Source organism: Salvelinus fontinalis, chromosome 5, assembly GCF_029448725.1.
Source record: "Salvelinus fontinalis isolate EN_2023a chromosome 5, ASM2944872v1, whole genome shotgun sequence".
In the NCBI taxonomy this organism is placed as follows: Eukaryota; Metazoa; Chordata; class Actinopteri; order Salmoniformes; family Salmonidae; genus Salvelinus; species Salvelinus fontinalis.
This window is the reverse complement of record NC_074669.1, coordinates 3,862,146-3,884,394: the sequence shown is the minus strand read 5'-3', so window position 1 is coordinate 3,884,394 and position 22,249 is coordinate 3,862,146. Positions and strand designations below refer to the sequence as shown.

Below are 22,249 nucleotides of genomic sequence, written 5' to 3'. Positions count from 1 at the left end.
TTAACACAGTGTCCAAAGAAGGGCCAGAAGTATACAGAATGGTGTCGTCTGCGTAGAGGTGGATCAGAGACTCATCAGCAGCAAGAGCGACATCATTGATATATACAGAGAAGAGAGTCGGTCCAAGAATTGAACCCTGTGGCACCCCCATAGAGACTGCCAGAGGCCCGGACAACAGGCCCTCCGATTTGACACACTGAACTCTATCAGAGAAGTAGTTGGTGAACCAGGCGAGGCAATCATTTGAGAAACCAAGGCTATCGAGTCTGCCGATGAGGATGTGGTGATTGATAGAGTCGAAAGCCTTGGCCAGGTCAATGAATACGGCTGCACAGTATTGTTTCTTATCGATGGCGGTGAGGATATCGTTTAGGACCTTGAGCGTGGCTGAGGTGCACCCATGACCAGCTCTGAAACCAGATTGCATAGCGGAGAAGGTACAGTGGGATTCGAAATGGTCGGTAATCTGTTTGTTGACTTGGCTTTCGAAGACCTTAGAAAGGCAGGGTAGGATAGATATAGGTCTGTAGCAGTTTGGGTCAAGAGTGTGTCCCCCTTTGAAGAGGGGGATGACCGCAGCTGCTTTCCAATCTTTGGGAATCTCAGACGACACGAAAGAGAGGTTGAACAGGCTAGTATTAGGGGTTGCAACAATTTCGGCAGATCATTTTAGAAAGAAAGTGTCCAGATTGTCTAGCACGGCTGATTTGTAGGGGTTCAGATTTTGCAGCTCTTTTAGAACATCAGCTGACTGGATTTGGGAGAAGGAGAAATGGGGAAGGCTTGGGCGAGCTGCTGTGGGGGGTGCAGTGCTGTTGACCGGGGTAGGGGTAGCCAGGTGGAAAGCATGGCCAGCCGTAGAAAAATGCTTATTAGCAGGTCAACCTCACCAAGCTGTAACACTGAGGGCCCAGAGTTAGCAGGTCAAACTTACCAAGCTCTAACACTGAGGGCCCAGAGTTAGCAGGTCAAACTTACCAAGCTGTAACACTGAGGGCCCAGAGTTAGCAGGTCAAACTTACCAAGCTGTAACACTGAGGGCCCAGAGTTAGCAGGTCAAACTTACCAAGCTGTAACACTGAGGGCCCAGAGATAGCAGGTCAAACATACCAAGCTGTAACACTGAGGGCCCAGAGATAGCAGGTCAAACATACCGATGGGCTAGAGGCTTTTTTGGGGGGGGGGGGGGGGGACAAGTCCAGGCAGTCCCTCCAAGTTTCAGTCCGTTCTCTTCTGTTTGGTGGCTCATGAACAAACCACTATCTCCGGTTTATCTTGTGTTTAGGTCTGGCGAACACCTCATTTACCCGTCTATCCATGTTGTTACGGACGAAGAGTTGCAATTCAATTCACTGTGCCTCTCTCTGTACTTTCTGTATACCCACACACAGGTTGTGTCCAGTACAGTCATTACACCAAACACACAGACCTCAGTTGGATGTGTCCATAGGGGAAACAAGGTCATCATTATGTGACTGATGTTCATACTGCAATGGTAGGAGTCGTTAAAAGAAGAAGAGAATGGCTTGGAAACTGTGCGCAGTACATCTCTGTCAACAAGCTTTCACTGCCATGTCGGCCAAGGTCGGGGGAAAGCGCGTGTTTGCTTTGGCCTGTTCTCCCTAAGGACTGAATGTCTGTGCTCAGTGACTGGCTGACTGAATGTCTGTGCTCAGTGACTGGCTGACTGAAGAGGTGCGTGTGTTTCTGGTGCTCCTTAATTTAATTAACTTTTTTTAAGTTGGGGGCACCATTGCTACCAATGAAAAATGACAATTTAGAGCCCTGTGTGTAGGCAGAGGAAGTGCCTTGCAGGAAACATGACAGACTATCAATAGCTAATGAGTTAACATTTCATTTTTGTTTTAAGCTTTTCCCCCCCTCTATTCTCACAAGGTTTACTGTATTCTCACAAGGTTTACTGTATTCTCACAAGGCTTACTATATTCTCACAAGGCTTACTGTATTCTCACAAGGTTTACTGTATTCATTTCCAAACTGTTACTTTAAAATCCAGTCGTTTGTCAAAAACATACATTCATGTCTTAATACATTCATGTTTCAATGATCGGCTGAGAAAAGTCAACTGACATTTAGTCCTGAGGTGCTGACTTGCTGCACCCTTCGACAACTACTGTGATTATTATTATTTGACCATGCTGGTCATTTATGAACATTTAAACATCTTGGCCATGTTCTGTTATAATCTCCACCCGGCACAGCCAGAAGAGGACTGGCCACCCCTCATAGCCTGGTTCCTCTCTAGGTTTCTTCCTAGGTTTTGGCCTTTCTAGGGAGTTTTTCCTAGCCACCGTGCTTCTACACCTGCATTGCTTGCTGTTTGGGGTTTTAGGCTGGGTTTCTGTACAGCACTTTGAGATATCAGCTGATGTAAGAAGGGCTATATAAATACATTTGATTTGATTTGATGTGTTTTGATAAAATAATATGTTTGATAACTAGGCTAGCAAAAAATATATGTTTTATATAGTATGTAAGCGTAAATATTAATAGAAAACATACACAAGGATCTGTCCAATATGGCTGAAACAAGATAGTGGAAGACAAGACCATCGACTTCTTTCAGTTAATCTCTGAAATTACAAAAACAAAGTGCAGTTCAGTCAAAAGTTCTTGATATCAGGTCTCTTTGGGTCACGTTCATCACACCTCCACAACATGTTATCACAATACACTGAGAAAGTAAAATCATATTTAAAAAAAGGAAAAATATTGTTGGTTATTCTGAATTTAAAAATAATCTCTATAGGGTAAAATGTTAGATAAATACACTACATCATCAAAAGTATGTGGACACCTGCCAAACCCAGATTTGTCCGTCGGATTGCCAGATGGTGAAGCGTGATTCGTCACTTCAGAGAACGCGTTTCCACTGCTCCAAAGTCCAATGGTGGTGAGTTTTACACCGCTCCAGTCGACGCTTGGCACTGCACATGGTGATCTTAGGCTTGTGTGCAGGTGCTCGGCCATGGAAACACATTTAATGAAGCTCCCAACGAACAGTTCTTGTGCTGACGTTGCTTCCAGAGGCAGTTTGGAACTCGGCAGTGAGTGTTGCAACCGAGGACTGATGATTTGTACGCGCTACGCGCTTCAGCACTCGGCGGTCCCGTTCTGTGAGCTTGTGTGGTCTACCACTTTGCGGCTGAGGCATTGTTGCTCCTAGACCTTTCCACTTCACAATAACAGCACTTACAGTTGACCGGGGAAGCTCTAGCAGGGCAGAAATTTGACTGACTGGTTGGAAAGATGGCATGTTGAAAGTCACTGAGCTCTTCAGTACGGGCCATTCTACTGCCAATGTTTGTCTATAGAGATTGCATAGCTTTGTGCTCGATTTTATACACCTGTCCACAACAGGTGTGGCTGAAATAGCCAAATTCACTCATTTGAAGGGGTGTCCACATACTTTTGTATATATAGTGTATGTCTGAACAACAGCTTCTAAACAAATACCTTAAGACAAAATTACAATGTGAGGATATAGGCTACAATACATATTGTACATGTTTGGAAATTGATCAGTATACTTTCTTGTAGTTTAACATTATCAAACAATCCATATTGGTACAGTACCTCCACATTCAACATAGTACAGTAGTAACATTGTACTGTAGAAAAATACTTAACCCAGCGGGCAAAGATGGCTGAAATGACGTCGTTACCACTCGTTTACAACCAGAACTGGTTTCGCCCGCTGGGAACTCTGTCCTTTTTACATTAGGTCATTCACTCTGCATTAAAAATACATCTCTGTTCTAAGTTTTTTTTTCCTCCAATATGGATATGCACTCATTCACACCCTCCTAGAATTAAAAAACCTACACTAGCGATTAAAAAACACAATGCCAATACCGAAGACAATTTCTCCATAGTTTAGACATCGCAGGAGGGTGTGTTAAAACCTCACAGGTTGGAGGGGAGTTTGGAGAGTCTGTACTCTGCCTCGGATGTCTTGGCCGGGGTAGCAGGGAGACTGGGGTTGGGATGCGAAGAGGTCGGTGCTCCTTGGTTCACAGGAGTTGGAAGTTCAGATCCCGAGGGAGTGTAGTGACTCAGAGGTGTGACGTGGGAGTTTATTACTGCTACCCTCTGCCATGGGAGGAGAGGAGAAGTGAGAAGAACCAGACCCCCCTGAAGGTATGGAGAGAGACGGTCTGGTTAGAGACCCTTCTTGGGGCAGGTAGCTGCCTGAGCCAGAGGTGGAAACAGTGGAGATAGTCCTGACATCCTGGGTGAAGAGATCCACTAAGGACTCTGCCCTCTGCCCCCTTCCGTCTACCCTAGCGGGGCACGGCGTCTGTGGGGTGAGGGAACTGTGAGAGCCCATGGCGCTGGAGGGTTGGCTGTGGAGCTGGCTGAGATGGCTGAGTTGGCTGTGATGATGATGGTGAAGCATCGTCCTTCCTGTCAGTGGGCTCTGGATGGTGGGGCTGGGTGCCACCGGTGGGGTGCAGGACGGGGAGCCATCCCTTGATCCGTACTGGGCCAGCGAGGCTAGGGCAGAGTGGGAAGAATGGGCAGAGTCCACCGGGAGAACCTGAGGGAGGAGGCCGGCGTGGAGGCCGGGGTGGAGGCCAGAGTGCAGGGTGGGGTGGAGGCTGGACTGCAGACCCGCCAGACTGTGATGCACCAGGGAGGATGAGGCTCCACCACCTCCAAGGCTGGCCTGTTGTGGGATAGGTATAGATAGAAACCCACTGGAGCAGTGGTGTTGGGTGGTGTAGCTAGGGCTGGTGCTGGCGTAGGAACAGTGGGAGTGTGGGGGGAGGAGGTGGCCTGCTCTCTCCTGATGTTCACCAGAGCCCATCCCCCTCTGGACGTGCTGAGAGCTGGTAGCGTGAGAGGAAGAGGAGTCGTGTTGCTGTAGCTGGCTCAGGATGGGGCTGACAGAGCTACCGATGAGAGGGCTTAGGGTGGAACCAGAGAGGGCTGAGAATCTTCCCGAGTCCATGGTGGGTCTCCCTGATGCCCCCTGCTGGTGGGAACTTGGTGGGCTGTACGGGTGGTGGTGGTGGTGGAGCTGGGCCGCGCAGGAGGAGGAGGACGGATACCCCTGGATTGAGGCCTGGCCCAAGGGGAAGGGAAAGCCTCCGCTGGGCTGGGCCTGGAAGTTGGTGGTGGTGGTGGGCTGGTACATGGAGGTCATAGGTGACAGAGGAGATATGGAGGAGGAGGTGGAGACTAGATGTTGCGCCCGAAACGAGGCTAATATCGGAGTGTCCACTCCAGAACGGAACTTCACAGAACCGGCCGGAGATGCAGCCCCGGAGCCACAGCCGGGAACGCCCATACCTCCAGCTGCAGACACGCCCACAAACACGCCCCTCTCCAAATGGTGGTCTCCTGGATCCTTGAACGACCTGGAGACGGGGAGAGGATGGTGGAAGAGGATGGGAGGGAGCTGGGCTTGGAGCTGGGAGTGGGAGAAGGCCAAAGCCAGGGATGTGGTGGCTGCAGCGGCCTGGAAGGGGCCCTGGACCAGGGGAGCCCAGATGACCCCTGAGGTGGAGGATGGAAGGTCCAGGGACGGGGGAGAGATGTTGCTCTGGATAGCCATGTCGCGGTCATGCTGTACGATCCTCTGGATGATCTCATTCTCCTGGAGGTTCACAGCTCCTGAGTTCTGGGCGACTTTGTGTTGGAGCATAGAGTTCCTCTTTCCTGTAGAGAAGAAGAGAGAGTAGTAGTATGTGAGGAAAGGCAAGGGGTTGGGGTTAGAGTTAGGGTCTGTCTTGTACAGTCTATACCTCCTAAAGCACCCAGAGAGCAGATTTTATGACCTGAAGTCGACTGTTGCAGTCATCTTCGGGTGTTGCTGTCATATTAGAACCAGAACAAGAGAGAGTCCTGCTGGTAAGGCTATATTAAACCCTGCTTGTTATACATTAAACCACAGCTAAATGAGGGTCTTTTTAACACAATGCTTTCACCTCAGGGCAGTGAGATATACGGTAACGTTCCCCCTTTCTGAAGTTAAAAACGGTCAAATGTGCCAAGAGATCGCCAACTTGAATTCTCACACTTTTCTTTTCACATATTCAGCCAGTTCAAATCCTTCCAGGTTCTAATTCACATGCATTTGGTTCATTCTATAGCTAGAGGACACCTGTTATCTCCAGGAGGGATTAGTATCATGTTTGTTTTTATCTGTTGTGGTCTAGTACTGTTTGTTTTGCTTGCTGGGGCCATTTACTTCAAGTGCTGTCTGTCTTCCCAGTAGCTTACCAGGTGTGTAAACTAATGAGTGCTCTTACCTAGTTATTTTCAGATCTCATGTTGCTTCTTTTGTAGCTTTGGCAACTACACTGAGTATACAACAGTGGAGGCTGGTGGGGGGAGGACAGCTCATGATAAAGGCTGGAACGGAGCAAATGGAATGGCATCAAACACCTGGAAACCATGGAAACCATGTGTTTGGTGTATTTGATACTATTCCACTGATTCCGCTCCAGCCGTTACAACGAGCCTGTCCTCCCTAATTAAGGTGCCACCAACCTCCTGTGGTATACAAAACATTAAGAACACCTGCTCTTTCCATGACATAGACTGACCAGGTAAATCCAGGTGAAAGCTATGATCCCTTATTGATGTCACTTGTTAAATCCACTTCAATCAGTGTAGATGAAGGGGAGGAGACGGGTTAAAGAAGGATTTTAAGCCTCGAGACAATTGAGACGTGTGCCATTCAGAGCACGTATTTCTTGATACATATATATTTTTTGTGTTTTTGGGCAAGACAAAGATTGAACTGCCTTTGAACGGGTTATGGTAGTCGGTGCAAGGCGCACCGGTTTGAGTCAAGAACTGGAACGCTGCTGGGCGATTCAGGCTCAACAGTTTCCAGTTTGTTTCAAGAATGGTCCACCACCCTAAGGACATTAAGCACTACACTTGACCTACTCTTTACTAAAGACTGTTCTCCTACTAATCTCACTACAACCCCCCTCCAGGTCTCTGATCAATACTAATCTCACTACAACCCCCCTCCAGGTCTCTGATCAATATTAATCTCACTACAACCCCCTCCAGGCCTCTGATCAATACTAATCTCACTACAACCCCCTCCAGGTCTCTGATCAATATTAATCTCACTACAACCCCCTCCAGGTCTCTGATCAATACTAATCTCCCTACAACCCCCCTCCAGGTCTCTGATCAATACTAATCTCACTACAACCCCCCTCCAGGTCTCTGATCAATACTAATCTCACTACAACCCCCCTCCAGGTCTCTGATCAATACTAATCTCACTACAACCCCCCTCCAGGTCTCTGATCAATACTAATCTCACTACAACCCCCCTCCAGGTCTCTGATCAATATTAATCTCACTACAACCCCCTCCAGGCCTCTGATCAATACTAATCTCACTACAACCCCCCTCCAGGCCTCTGATCAATACTAATCTCCCTACAACCCCCCTCCAGGTCTCTGATCAATACTAATCTCACTACAACCCCCCTCCAGGTCTCTGATCAATATTAATCTCACTACAACCCCCCTCCAGGCCTCTGATCAATACTAATCTCACTACAACCCCCCTCCAGGTCTCTGATCAATATTAATCTCACTACAACCCCCTCCAGGTCTCTGATCAATATTAATCTCACTACAACCCCCCTCCAGGTCTCTGATCAATACTAATCTCACTACAACCCCCCTCCAGGTCTCTGATCAATATTAATCTCACTACAACCCCCCTCCAGGCCTCTGATCAATACTAATCTCCCTACAACCCCCCTCCAGGTCTGATCAATACTAATCTCCCTACAACCCCCTCCAGGTCTCTGATCAATACTAATCTCACTACAACCCCCCTCCAGGTCTCTGATCAATACTAATCTCACTACAACCCCCCTCCAGGTCTCTGATCAATACTAATCTCCCTACAACCCCCCTCCAGGTCTCTGATCAATACTAATCTCCCTACAACCCCCTCCAGGTCTCTGATCAATATTAATCTCACTACAACCCCCTCCAGGCCTCTGATCAATATTAATCTCACTACAACCCCCCTCCAGGTCTCTGATCAATACTAACCTCACTACATCCCCCTCCAGGTCTCTGATCAATACTAATCTCCCTACAACCCCCCTCTAGGTCTCTGATCAATACTAATCTCCCTACAACCCCCCTCCAGGTCTCTGATCAATACTAATCTCCCTACAACCCCCCTCCAGGTCTCTGATCAATACTAATCTCACTATAACCCCCCTCCAGCTCTCTGATCAATACTAATCTCCCTACAACCCCCCTCTGCTAAATGACTCACTATTGTAAGTGTCTCTGGATAAGAGTCTGCTAAATGACTCACTACTGTAAGTGTCTCTGGATAAGAGTCTGCTAAATGACTCACTACTGTAAGTGTCTCAGGATAAGAGTCTGCTAAATGACTCACTACTGTAAGTGGCTCTGGATAAGAGAGTCTGCTAAATGACTCACTACTGTAAGTGGCTCTGGATAAGAGAGTCTGCTAAATGACTCACTACTGTAAGTGTCTCTGGATAAGAGTCTGCTAAATGACTCACTACTGTAAGTGTCTCAGGATAAGAGTCTGCTAAATGACTCACTACTGTAGTGTCTCTGGATAAGAGAGTCTGCTAAATGACTCACTACTGTTAGTGGCTCTGGATAAGAGAGTCTGCTAAATGACTCACTACTGTAAGTGTCTCTGGATAAGAGTCTGCTAAATGACTCACTACTGTAAGTGTCTCAGGATAAGAGTCTGCTAAATGACTCACTACTGTAGTGTCTCTGGATAAGAGAGTCTGCTAAATGACTCACTACTGTACTGTCTCTGGATAAGAGAGTCTGCTAAATGACTCACTACTGTAAGTGTCTCAGGATAAGAGTCTGCTAAATGACTCACTACTGTAGTGTCTCTGGATAAGAGAGTCTGCTAAATGACTCACTACTGTAAGTGTCTCAGGATAAGAGTCTGCTAAATGACTCACTACTGTAGTGTCTCTGGATAAGAGAGTCTGCTAAATGACTCACTACTGTAGTGTCTCTGGATAAGAGAGTCTGCTAAATGACTCACTACTGTTAGTGGCTCTGGATAAGAGAGTCTGCTAAATGACTCACTACTGTTAGTGGCTCTGGATAAGAGAGTCTGCTAAATGACTCACTACTGTTAGTGGCTCTGGATAAGAGAGTCTGCTAAATGACTCACTACTGTTAGTGGCTCTGGATAAGAGAGTCTGCTAAATGACTCACTACTGTTAGTGGCTCTGGATAAGAGTGTCTGCTAAATGACTCACTACTGTAAGTGGCTCTCACTACTGTAAGTGGCTCTCACTACTGTAAGTGTCTCTGGATAAGAGAGTCTGCTAAATGACTCACTACTGTAAGTGGCTCTCACTACTGTAAGTGGCTCTGGATAAGAGAGTCTGCTAAATGACTCACTACTGTAAGTGTCTCTGGATAAGAGTGTCTGCTAAATGACTCACCACTGTAGTGTCTCTGGATAAGAGAGTCTGCTAAATGACTCACTACTATTAGTGGCTCTGGATAAGAGAGTCTGCTAAATGACACACTACTGTTAGTGGCTCTGGATAAGAGTCTGCTAAATGACTCACTACTGTTAGTGGCTCTGGATAAGAGAGTCTGCTAAATGATTCACTACTGTTAGTGGCTCTGGATAAGAGAGTCTGCTAAATGACTCACTACTGTTAGTGTCTCTGGATATGAGAGTCTGCTAAATGACTCACTACTGTTAGTGTCTCTGGATAAGAGAGTCTGCTAAATGACTCACTACTGTTAGTGTCTCTGGATAAGAGAGTCTGCTAAATGATTCACTACTGTTAGTGGCTCTGGATAAGAGTGTCTGCTAAATGACTCACTACTGTAAGTGTCTCTGGATAAGAGAGTCTGCTAAATGACTCACTACTGTAAGTGGCTCTGGATAAGAGAGTCTGCTAAATGACTCACTACTGTTAGTGGCTCTGGATAAGAGTGTCTGCTAAGGGACTAATAGGTAAATGTGAAACAGTACAGAAATAGCCTGTACAGTAGACCTGCTCTAAGACTCTCACACTGATTTTCCCAAAGTCTTTTTTTTCTGATAGCACGTTGTGTATTTTCACTGACCCAAACAGCAATATGCTTCATTTTATAAATTGTGTTGGGTTGTTGAGAGGAATATCATACTACTTTTAGCTACGAAGGGAAACCAATCCCAGGTTGATGGCCCCTCTTTCGACTGTACTGTAAAGTTGTCACCTATGCGGTCCAGCCGGTCCAGAGCCACGGTCTCGAAGGCCCGTCTCATCATGGGGTACTCCTCCAGGACCTCGTTAAAGTTGTCCACAGACAGAGAGTACAGACGGCAGTAGGTCTCAGCGCGAACACTGGCCGTTCTTCTGCCTCGAGTCAGCAGGCAGATCTCTGCAGGGAATGGAAGAATGATTCAACTATAGAATAGATTGTCAACAGACCGCTTTTGTTAATTCCTCCACATGTATGTTAAATATAGAATTATATTTAGGATAAAGGAGAGAAGCACTAACACACCCTATTGCCATGTAAAAGGGGTAAACACAATACATTATGAATATTTTTTCCCCCACAATTAAATGTTACAAAATGGCTGATATTCTCATTATGAAAGGCCTTGTTTCTTTTTTTATCTCACAGTCTGTATTTTTGGGGTTCATTCTATGTACTGTCATGCACCAGAGGACAGAGAGCCATACAAATGATCATTTCATCAACAGAAGATGATAAAACACAAAAAGTGCAGTGTTTTCTGAACTAACTCCACAGATGGAGCACTTAATGCAATTTTAGAGCTTAGAGGTTTGTTCTGACCTCATCTGTCCTGCTACAGCCAGATCAGGGGGAAATAGTAGAGAAAATAGGCGTATTGTGGGATATGAACTTTCTCTCTCTGTCTCCCTCTCTCTGTCTCCCTCTCTCTGTCTCCCTCTCTCTGTCTCCCTCTCTCTGTCTCCCTCTCTCTGTCTCCCTCTCTCTGTCTCCCTCTCTCTGTCTCCCTCTCTCTGTCTCCCTCTCTCTGTCTCCGTCTGTCTCCGTCTGTCTCCGTCTGTCTCCGTCTGTCTCCGTCTGTCTCCGTCTGTCTCCGTCTGTCTCCGTCTCTCTCTCTCTCTCTCTCTCTCTCTCTCTCTCTCTCTCTCTTCTCTCTCTCTCTCTCTCTCTCTCTCTCTCTCTCTCTCTCTCTCTCTCTCTCCTCTCTCTCTCCTCTCTCTCTCTCTCTCTCTCTCTCTCTCTCTCTCTCTCTCTCTCTCTCTCTCTCTCTCTCTCTCTCTCTCTCTCTCTCTCTCTCTCTCTCTCTCTCTCTCTCTCTCTCTCTCCCTCTCTCTCCCTCTCTCTCTCTCCCTCTCTCTCTCTCTCTCTCTCTCTCTCTCTCTCTCTCTCTCTCTCTCTCTCTCTCTCTCTCTCTCTCTCTTCTCTCTCTCTCTCTCTCTCTCTCTCTCTCTCTCTCTCTCTCTCTCTCTCTCCCTCTCCCTCTCTCTCGTTCAACGTATGTATTATGTTTGCGGTTAAATTTGTGTTGAATGTATTATTCCTTACAGTACTTTACCCACCACGAATGATGATCAGTATTTATCCATCCTTCCTACCTCCAAAGTAGGACCCGTCAGACAGCTTGGTCTCCTTGGTGCCCTTGGCGATGACGCAGACCACCCCGTGTTGGATGAAGTACATCTTTCTGCCGACGGTGCCCTCCATAACCACATTATCCATAGGCTGGAACACCTCAAAACGCAGCTTGGTCAGCATTGACGTCACAAAGTTGGGGTCGGCGTTGGCGAAGAGAGGCATCGAAGCAACCAGCTTACGACAGTTGAAGTTGACAATCTCCTGCAAAGACAGAAAATATGTAATATAATAGAAAAACTAAATTCTAAGTACATGAACACTAATATTTTGTGCCCTAAAGGGAAAAATCAAGGAAAACATTTTTTTTCATAATAGGACAAGATTCCAGACACTGCCTCCAGCAAGATACTTGGTGATATCATGATATGCATTCAGTAGTGGCTTATAAAGGATGTGTTTCAGAGGATCAAAACCGCAATGTATCATGGGTAAATTGTGACTGACTGATGATCTACTCATAAATAATGAGTCATTACTGAGTCTGGACTGAATAATGAGTCTGGACTGAACTGTTACATGTGGACTGAACCATTAAATGTGAGAGGTTCTCCAATGGTTATTTAGTGCCCTACCCTATGGGTCCTGGTCAAAAGTAGTGCACTAAATAGGGAATAGGGTGCTATGGGCCCTGGTGAAAAGTAGTGCACTAAATAGGGAATAGGGTGCTATGGGCCCTGGTCAAAAGTAGTGCACTAAATAGGGAATAGGGTGCCATTTGGGATAGCCATAGAGTAGTCTACAGGCTACAGCTAAGTAATCAGATAATGGTTACTAATCAGAATATCAAACAGAAATCTCCCTCAACAAAGCTAGCATTTTTTTGCTATCTACTAGCTAATCAGATGAAGGCATCGCTATCCGTTTCAGTTCCAGGCCTACCATCATTATAAATAACCGCAGTCATTGGCTATCCGTTTCAGTTCCAGGCCTACCATCACTATAAATAACCGCAGTCATTGGCTATCCGTTTCAGTTCCAGGCCTACCATCACTATAAATAACCGCAGTCATTGGCTATCCGTTTCAGTTCCAGGCCTACCATCACTATAAATAACCGCAGTCATTGGCTATCCGTTTCAGTTCCAGGCCTACCATCATTATAAATAACCGCAGTCATTGGCTATCCGTTTCAGTTCCAGGCCTACCATCATTATAAATAACCGCAGTCATTGGCTATCCGTTTCAGTTCCAGGCCTACCATCACTATAAATAACCGCAGTCATTGGCTATCCGTTTCAGTTCCAGGCCTACCATCATTATAAATAACCGCAGTCATTGGCTATCCGTTTCAGTTCCAGGCCTACCATCACTATAAATAACCGCAGTCATTGGCTATCCGTTTCAGTTCCAGGCCTACCATCATTATAAATAACCGCAGTCATTGGCTATCCGTTTCAGTTCCAGGCCTACCATCACTATAAATAACCGCAGTCATTGGCTATCCGTTTCAGTTCCAGGCCTACCATCATTATAAATAACCGCAGTCATTGGCTATCCGTTTCAGTTCCAGGCCTACCATCACTATAAATAACCGCAGTCATTGGCTATCCGTTTCAGTTCCAGGCCTACCATCACTATAAATAACCGCAGTCATTGGCTATCCGTTTCAGTTCCAGGCCTACCATCACTATAAATAACCGCAGTCATTGGCTATCCGTTTCAGTTCCAGGCCTACCATCATTATAAATAACCGCAGTCATTGGCTATCCGTTTCAGTTCCAGGCCTACCATCATTATAAATAACCACAGTCATTGGCTATCCGTTTCAGTTCCAGGCCTACCATCATTATAAATAACCGCAGTCATTGGCTATCCGTTTCAGTTCCAGGCCTACCATCACTATAAATAACCGCAGTCATTGGCTGCATCAGAAATGTCACCCTGTTCCCTACACAGTGTACTACTTTTTCGACCAGAGCTCAGAGCCCTGTGGGCCCTGTTCAGAAGTAGTGCACTATAAAGGGAACATTGTGTCACTTGATGGAGATTGAAACACGATTCAACCAGAATCAGGAACAGTCATTACTACTATAGTGACAACGGGTCTGATGTCACGTGGAGATCACACAGAGACACACACTGACCTCTCTGAGCGGTTCGTTCAGCTCCCCCAGAATGCTCTCCTCGTCAAACATCTTGCCCTGGAAGCGATGTTCGTAGTAGTCATGGACCCGCTGCCGCATGCCGGCAGGAAGCTTGTGGAAGGACATGTACTGCTCCACCTGTTTATACTGTAGACACAACGATAATTGATTAGGTGATTAATTGATTTATTGATTGATTGAAAGGCGTGTACTTCTCCACCTGTTTATACTGTAGAAGACTAAGAGGATAGGGGTGGTGTTGAGGACCACGGCGGAAACGGGAAGAACAGAAAGATGTATGTCTCAGCCTACTACTTTTAACTATCAGATAAATTCAACCTGTCAAACCGTTGTCAGATCTGTGTTAAAACAGGTGATAAACGTGCCATTTGACCACAGGACAGTTCTAGTATTTCCAGGCACATGGAGAAATACTGTCTGTCGTATGCAATGACAATAACCTCCAGCACACCGGGGATGTCGAGGCTCCACAGATTGAGAGAGAGCGAGAGAGCGAGTCAGAGCGAGAGAGAGTCAGAGCGAGAGAGAGCGAGTCAGAGCGAGAGAGAGCGAGTCAGAGCGAGAGAGAGCGAGTCAGAGCGAGAGAGAGTCAGAGCGAGAGAGAGCGAGTCAGAGTGAGAGAGAGCGAGTCAGAGCGAGAGCGAGTCAGAGCGAGAGAGAGCGAGTCAGAGCGAGTCAGAGCGAGAGAGAGCGAGAGCGAGTCAGAGCGAGAGAGAGCGAGTCAGAGCGAGAGAGAGCGAGTCAGAGCGAGAGAGAGCGAGTCAGAGCGAGTCAGAGCGAGAGAGAGCGAGAGCGAGTCAGAGCGAGAGAGAGCGAGTCAGAGCGAGAGAGAGCGAGTCAGAGCGAGAGAGAGAGAGAGCGAGTCAGAGCGAGAGAGAGCGAGAGCGAGTCAGAGCGAGAGACTTTCCGTCTCAATCTCATCAGGATTATGAACAGTTGTCGTTTATTATATTAGTGTAATGTTATCACTTTGTGTTTTGAGCCTGAGAGTGCATTGTCTGAGTGTTTCAGTGTACCAGAGAGAAGCAATTTATCATTGCTCTCATAGGTTGACAGATAACTGTCTTTATAAACCTCCTGACAGCTCTATGAGAGATGTCTGAACACCAAGTAATGGAATGGTGATCTCCACAAACTGTCCTCGCTGCAGAAATCATCTCCCCGGGGTAATCACAGTAATACGGTTGTCAACAGTCAACATGTAGGTCATCACATTAATACGGTTGTCAGCAGTCAACATGTAGGTCATCACATTAATACGGTTGTTAGCAGTCAACATGTAGGTCATCACATTAATACGGTTGTTAGCAGTCAACATGTAGGTCATCACATTAACACGGTTGTTAGCAGTCAACATGTAGGCCATCACATTAATACGTTTGTTAGCAGTCAACATGAGGGTCATCACATTAATACGGTTGTTAGCAGTCAACATGTAGGTCATCACATTAATACGGTTGTTAGCAGTCAGTAGGTAGGTCATCACAGTAATACGGTTGTTAGCAGTCAACATGTAGGTCATCACATTAATACGGTTGTTAGCAGTCAACATGAGGGTCATCACAGTAATACGGTTGTTAGCAGTCAACATGTAGGTCATCACATTAATACGGTTGTTAGCAGTCAACATGTAGGTCATCACATTAATACGGTTGTTAGCAGTCAGTAGGTAGGTCATCACAGTAATACGGTTGTTAGCAGTCAACATGTAGGTCATCACATTAATACGGTTGTTAGCAGTCAACATGAGGGTCATCACAGTAATACGGTTGTTAGCAGTCAACATGTAGGTCATCACAGTAATACGGTTGTTAGCAGTCAACATGTAGGTCATCACAGTAATACGGTTGTTAGCAGTCAGTAGGTAGGTCATCACAGTAATACGGTTGTTAGCAGTCAACATGTAGGTCATCACAGTAATACGGTTGTTAGCAGTCAACATGTAGGTCATCACAGTAATACGGTTGTTAGCAGTCAACATGTAGGTCATCACAGTAATACGGTTGTTAGCAGTCAACATGTAGGTCATCACAGTAATACAGTTGTTAGCAGTCAACATGTAGGTCATCACAGTAATACGGTTGTTAGCAGTCAACATGTAGGTCATCACATTAATACGGTTGTTAGCAGTCAACATGTAGGTCATCACATTAATACGGTTGTTAGCAGTCAACATGTAGGTCATCACATTAATACGGTTGTTAGCAGTCAACATGTAGGTCATCACATTAATACGGTTGTTAGCAGTCAACATGTAGGTCATCACAGTAATACGGTTGTTAGCAGTCAACATGTAGGTCATCACATTAATACAGTTGTTAGCAGTCAGTAGGTAGGTCATCACATGTATTGTTGTCTCTACCTTTTTGCCCTTTTGTGCTGTTGTCTGTGCCCGATAACGTTCGTACCATGTTTTGTGCTGCTACCATGTTGTGTTGCTGCCATGTTGTGCTGCTGTCTTAGGTTTCTCTTTATGTAGTGTTGTGTTGTCTCTCTTGTCGTGATGTGTGTTTTGTCCTATATTTTTATTTTTAATCCCAGCCCCCGTCCCCACAAGAGGCCTTTTGCCTTTTGGTAGGCCGTCATTGTAAATAAGAATGTGTTCTTAACTGACTTGCCAAGTTAAATAAAGGTTAAATAAATAAAAAATATATAATTAATACGGTTGTTAGCAGTCAACATGTAGTTCATCACATTTACAGGGTGTCCTTGACCAGGGCCCATTGCACCCTGTTCCCTATATAGTGCACTACTTTTTACCAGGTCCATCCTATCAGACGGTGAAGCTACGTGGAGAGTGAAGGTATGTTCATTTCCTATGGAGAGTAGAAGTGGACGACAGAAGATGTTTCCTCATCCTTTCCTCTCTTCCTCACGTTCTCTCCCCTCCATCCCTCTCCCTATGTATCTCCTTCACCTCTTCATTTCTCTCTCTCTTTCTCTCTCTGTTTCTCTCTCTCTCTTTCTCTCTCTGTTTCTCTCTCTCTCTTTCCCTCTCTCTGTTTCTCTCTCTCTCTTTCTCTCTCTCTTTCCCTCTCTCTCTTTCTCTCTCTCTTTCCCTCTCTCTCTTTCTCTCTCTGTTTCTCTCTGTTTCTCTCTCTCTGTTTCTCTCTCTCTCTCTTTCTCTCTCTCTCTTTCTCTCTCTCTCTGTTTCTCTCTCTCTCTTTCCCTCTCTCTCTTTCTCTCTCTCTCTTTCTCTCTCTCTCTTTCCCTCTCTCTCTTTCTCTCTCTCTCTTTCTCTCTCTCTCTTTCTCTCTCTCTCTTTCCCTCTCTCTCTTTCCCTCTCTCTGTTTCTCTCTCTCTCTTTCTCTCTCTCTTTCCCTCTCTCTGTTTCTCTCTCTCTCTCTCTCTTTCTCTCTCTCTCTCTCTCTCTCTTTCTCTCTCTGTTTCTCTCTCTCTCTCTGTTTCTCTCTCTCTCTCTGTTTCTCTCTCTCTCTCTGTTTCTCTCTCTCTTTTATCTTTCTGTGTCTCTCTCTGTTTCTCTCTCTCTTTCTCCCTCTGTTTCTCTCTCTGTTTCTCTCTCTCTCTGTTTCTCTCTCTCTCTCTTTTCTCTCTCTGTGTTTCTCTCTCTCTCCTGATCCCTAGGAGGTTCATTCCTCTTGAAGTTAAACTTTTAATTGAATTTTTTGGAACGCAAGCTGCATAATTCATCTTCTTGAACTTTTACGACTTTTCCAGCATGCACTTTTTCCCTGTTATATTTTATAGACCCTCTGTTATGGACCATTTCCTGACTGCAGGCTATATGCTGTGCACCCACTGAATCGTTCCAGAGCAACCAACAGCTGTCTGAAAAGCCCTTCTCTCTGCACATACCGTATGACCGATCCCTAATCAACCAGTAGCTTCAAAACACCGAGGCACTTGTGTAGATCTGAGAGGATTGGATTGGTGTAATTAATATGACGGTAGCTCCATATTGCCCTCGGAGAAAAGCAATGAGGAAAATTGAAATTGGGATTTCAGTTTACAACTCTGGCCCCCAGGCTCTCACTACTGAGAAGGCAAGGACAGACCTTTGGACTCAGAGTCTAGTACAGATGCATCTTAATTTGACCCTGCTTCTCACAGTAGGAAAATAATCCTGCAGCAACAGGAAATGTGAATTATTATGTGTAATAGAATTCATCTACATTTTTATAGGGTTTGATACATTTTCATTATGGCAAATCAAGTCTGACATTTTTAAGTGGAAATTACAAACTTCAGAAGCCTTTTTAAACCTTGAATACAATACAATTTGTAAAATTGTCTGCTATAACAGAGATAGCAGATCTTAATTCACTCACCTTCTCCTGGTACTGCCGTCGGGAAGAGTCCAGTGACTGGATGAGAGCGGTTGCATGGCCTACAAACATGGCGTAGCAGGTGGCACCCACGATCATGCTGAGTATGGTGAGCCACACATCCGCCAGGCCGACAGGAGGGTACATACCGTACCCGATACACAGCATGTGACTCATAGCCTTGAACAGGGCATAGGAGTACTGCTGGCCCCACGTGTCATTCTGTAGGAAGGAGAGGAGAGAAGGGGAATGGGAGATGAGAAGAAGAGTGAGAGAAGAGAAGGAAAGATGTTGCCAATTAACTACGTTCCAGGAGGAACAGGCCAACGTAATAAATATTACTTTTGAAACATTGGACTTCTGGAACACTGCAGTTCTGGAACACAGGATGTTTGGAACACTGCAACACTGGATGTTTGGAACACTGGACATTTGGAACACTGGACTTCTGGAACACTGGACATTTGGAACACTAGACTTCTGGAACACTGGACATTTGGAACACTGGACTTCTGGAACACTGGACATTTGGAACACTGGACATTTGGAACACTGGATGTTTGGAACACTGGAAATTTGGAACACTGGAAATTTGGAACACTGGACTTCTGGAACACTGGATGTTTGGAACACTGAACTTCTGGAACACTGGACATTTGGAACACTGGACTTCTGGAACACTGGATGTTTGGAACACTGGAAATTTGGAAGTCCAGTGTGTGCGTGCATGCCTGTGTGCGTGCGTGCGTGCGTGTATACTCACCACCATCTTGTTCCTGGTGACCCAGCAGTCAGAGGGGAACTCCTGCAGCATGGGAACCAGGAACTGCAGACATCCATCCCAGTGACACAGCAGCAGCATCATAGCAATCAGGTTCACAATCCTCACCATGGCACTGGCCAGGTCATAGGTCATATGGAAAATCTAGGAGATTAGAATGAGTTAAACACTTAATTGTCCTCCACGCAATGTGGAATAACAAACATTAACAGGACCTGCAGCTAGTTAAGTAACTAGACATGTACTGTATTATTTTGCCAGTGTAAACACTACTAAACACTAAACGAATGCACAATTTCAGTTTGACAATTGTGCTGCTGCTGCCTCCAATGTAATTAGCTAGTAGTGAGATTAGTAGTGGAATTAGTAGTGAGATTAGTAGTGAGATTAGTAGTGGGATTAGTAGTGGGTGAGGTAGGGGGTGCAGTAGGTGCTATGTGGCCGTAGTCTGTACTGGTTCCCAGTGTATATGACCAAGCTACCGTTACTCATTGTGTATTTATTCCTTGTGTTATTATTTATCCCTAAAAAAATATCTCAGCATTGTTTGGAAGGGCTTTTACTGTTAGTCTCCACCTGTTGTTTACCAAGCATGGGACAAACACAATGTGGTTTGATTTGAGTCCCTCTACCCATAGGCCACATCACATTGTTGTTAATCTGCCCACCACAGACCAGCAGATGGACCAGACAGCACAGCAACACTATTATAACGGATATTTATTTTTACGTAATCATCATCTGGGACCATCGTCACTATGTACTAATGGTCCTGGGGGGGGGGGATTATATTCTCTTTACAGTGGTAAAAGATCCCACTGAGAACACTGCTAGCCTATTCTCCGCAGCCAGCAAAGTAGAGTGCCATTATGCATGTCAAATCAACAATGAATGTGGTGGCTCTTTCAGTGTGTGTGTGTGTGTGTACATTGGATCTTAGATCCATGTCTAATGGAGTTACGGGATGGAGTTACGGGATGGAGTTAGGGTATGGAGTTAGGAGGATGGAGTTACGGGATGGAGTTAAGGTATGGAGTTACCGGATGGAGTTACGGGATGGAGTTAGGGGATGGAGTTACCGGATGGAGTTAGGGTATTGAGTTACGGGATGGAGTTACCGGATGGAGTTAGGGTATTGAGTTACGGGATGGAGTTACCGGATGGAGTTAGGGTATGGAGTTACGGGATGGAGTTACGGGATGGAGTTAGGATATTGAGTTACGGGATGGAGTTACCGGATGGAGTTAGGGTATGGAGTTACGGGATGGAGTTACGGGATGGAGTTACGGGATGGAGTTACCGGATGGAGTTACCGGATGGAGTTACCGGATGGAGTTACCGGATGGAGTTACCGGATGGAGTTAGGGGATGGAGTTAGGGGATGGAGTTAGGGGATGGAGTTAGGGGATGGAGTTAGGGGATGGAGTTAGGGGATGGAGTTAGGGGGATGGAGTTAGGGGGATGGAGTTACGGGATGGAGTTACGGGGTGGAGTTACGGGATGGAGTTACGGGGTGGAGTTACGGGGTGGAGTTATGGGGTGGAGTTACGGGATGGAGTTACGGGATAGAGTTACGGGATGGAGTTAGCGGATGGAGTTAAGGGATGGAGTTATGGGATGGAGTTACGGGGTGGAGTTAAGGGATGGAGTTACGGGATGGAGTTACGGGGATAGAGTTACAGGATGGAGTTACGGGATGGAGTTACGGGGTGGAGTTACCGGATGGAGTTAGGGGATGGAGTTACCGGATGGAGTTAGGAGGATGGAGTTAGGGGATGGAGTTACGGGGATAGAGTTACAGGATGGAGTTAGGGGATGGAGTTATGGGGTGGAGTTACGGGATGGAGTTACGGGGATGGAGTTACGGGATGGAGTTAGGAGGATGGAGTTAGGGGATGGAGTTAGGGGATGGAGTTAGCGGATGGAGTTACAGGGATGGAGTTACGGGGTGGAGTTACGGGATGGAGTTACCGGATGGAGTTACCGGATGGAGTTACGGGATGGAGTTACGGTATGGAGTTATGGGGTGGAGTTACGGGATGGAGTTACGGGATGGAGTTAGCGGATGGAGTTAAGGGATGGAGTTATGGGATGGAGTTACGGGGTGAAGTTACGGGATGGAGTTAGGGGATGGAGTTACCGGATGGAGTTACGGGGATGGAGTTAAGGGATGGAGTTACGGGATGGAGTTACGGGGTGAAGTTACGGGGATGGAGTTACGGGATGGAGTTATGGGATGGAGTTACGGGATGGAGTTATGGGATGGAGTTACGGGGTGAAGTTACGGGATGGAGTTACGGGATGGAGTTAAGGGATGCTTCGTCAATTACACCTCAATTGCTGAAGTCAGCACGTTGTGCAAATGCCACACAGAGAATCTAAACTAAATTATATACTTCATATCTGAACCCGTAATTTGTCATATCTGAACCAGTGTCATATAATTGAAATTGTAAAGCAGCACATTGAATCTACAGTAGGTCTATGGTTAAGTGTTACTATGACTGGGGTTTATATCATATTATACTGTACAGCCTCTACAATGAATGAGAGAGCAGATCAATGCCTTCTGTCCAGGGTTGGGTCAATTCTATTTCAATTCAGTCCATTCAATTAGTAAACTTCAAATTGGAATGTCAGTTGAAATGTAATTGATCCCAATCCTGCCTCCCAAGCCCTACCTCCTGGAGCCTCGCAAGCCCTAACTCCTGGAGCCTCGCAAGCCCTACCTCCTGGGGCCTCCCAAGCCCTACCTCCTGGAGCCCCGCAAGCCCTACCTCCTGGAGCCTACCAAGCCCTACCTCCTGGTGCCTCCCAAGCCCTACCTCCTGGAGCTGCCCAAGCCCTACCTCCTGGAGCCTCCCAAGCTCTACCTCCTGGTGCCTCCCAAGCCCTACCTCCTGGTGCCTCCCAAGCCCTACCTCCTGGAGCCTCCCAAGCCCTACCTCCTGGAGCCTCCCAAGCCCTACCTCCTGGAGCCTCGCAAGCCCCACCTCCTGGAGCCTCCCAAGCGCTACCTCCTGGAGCCTCCCAAGCCCTACGTCCTGGTGCCTCCCAAGCCCTACCTCCTGGTGCCTCCCAAGCCTTACCTCCTGGAGCCTCCCAAGCCCTACCTCCTGCTGCCTCCCAATCCCTACCTCCTGGTGCCTCCCAAGCCCTACCTCCTGGTGCCTCCCAAGCCTTACCTCCTGGTGCCTCCCAAGCCCTACCTCCTGGTGCCTCCCAAGCCCTACCTCCTGGTGCCTCCCAAGCCTTACCTCCTGGAGCCTTCCAAGCCCTACCTCCTGGAGCCTCGCAAGCCCTACCTCCTGGAGCCTCCCAAGCGCTACCTCCTGAAGCCTCCCAAGCCCTACCTCCTGGTGCCTCCCAAGCGCTACCTCCTGGAGCCTCCCAAGCCCTACCTCCTGGTGCCTCCCAAGCCCTACCTCCTGGA

The 22,249-nt window shown here is 46.6% G+C and overlaps 1 protein-coding gene across 1 annotated transcript; it reads right to left on the bottom strand.

Moving 5' to 3' along the window:
- Positions 1-1,202: 1,202 nt before the first annotated feature.
- LOC129854826 (potassium/sodium hyperpolarization-activated cyclic nucleotide-gated channel 4-like) lies at positions 1,203-18,951 on the bottom strand. Its single transcript, XM_055921967.1, has 6 exons — positions 18,799-18,951; positions 18,039-18,257; positions 13,729-13,875; positions 11,606-11,846; positions 10,245-10,409; positions 1,203-5,685 (listed from the first exon to the last, which is right to left on the bottom strand). Exons 1-6 carry the CDS (start codon positions 18,949-18,951, stop codon positions 4,052-4,054), a joined length of 2,559 nt encoding a protein of 852 aa, XP_055777942.1. The 3' UTR covers positions 1,203-4,051.
- Positions 18,952-22,249: the final 3,298 nt, after the last annotated feature.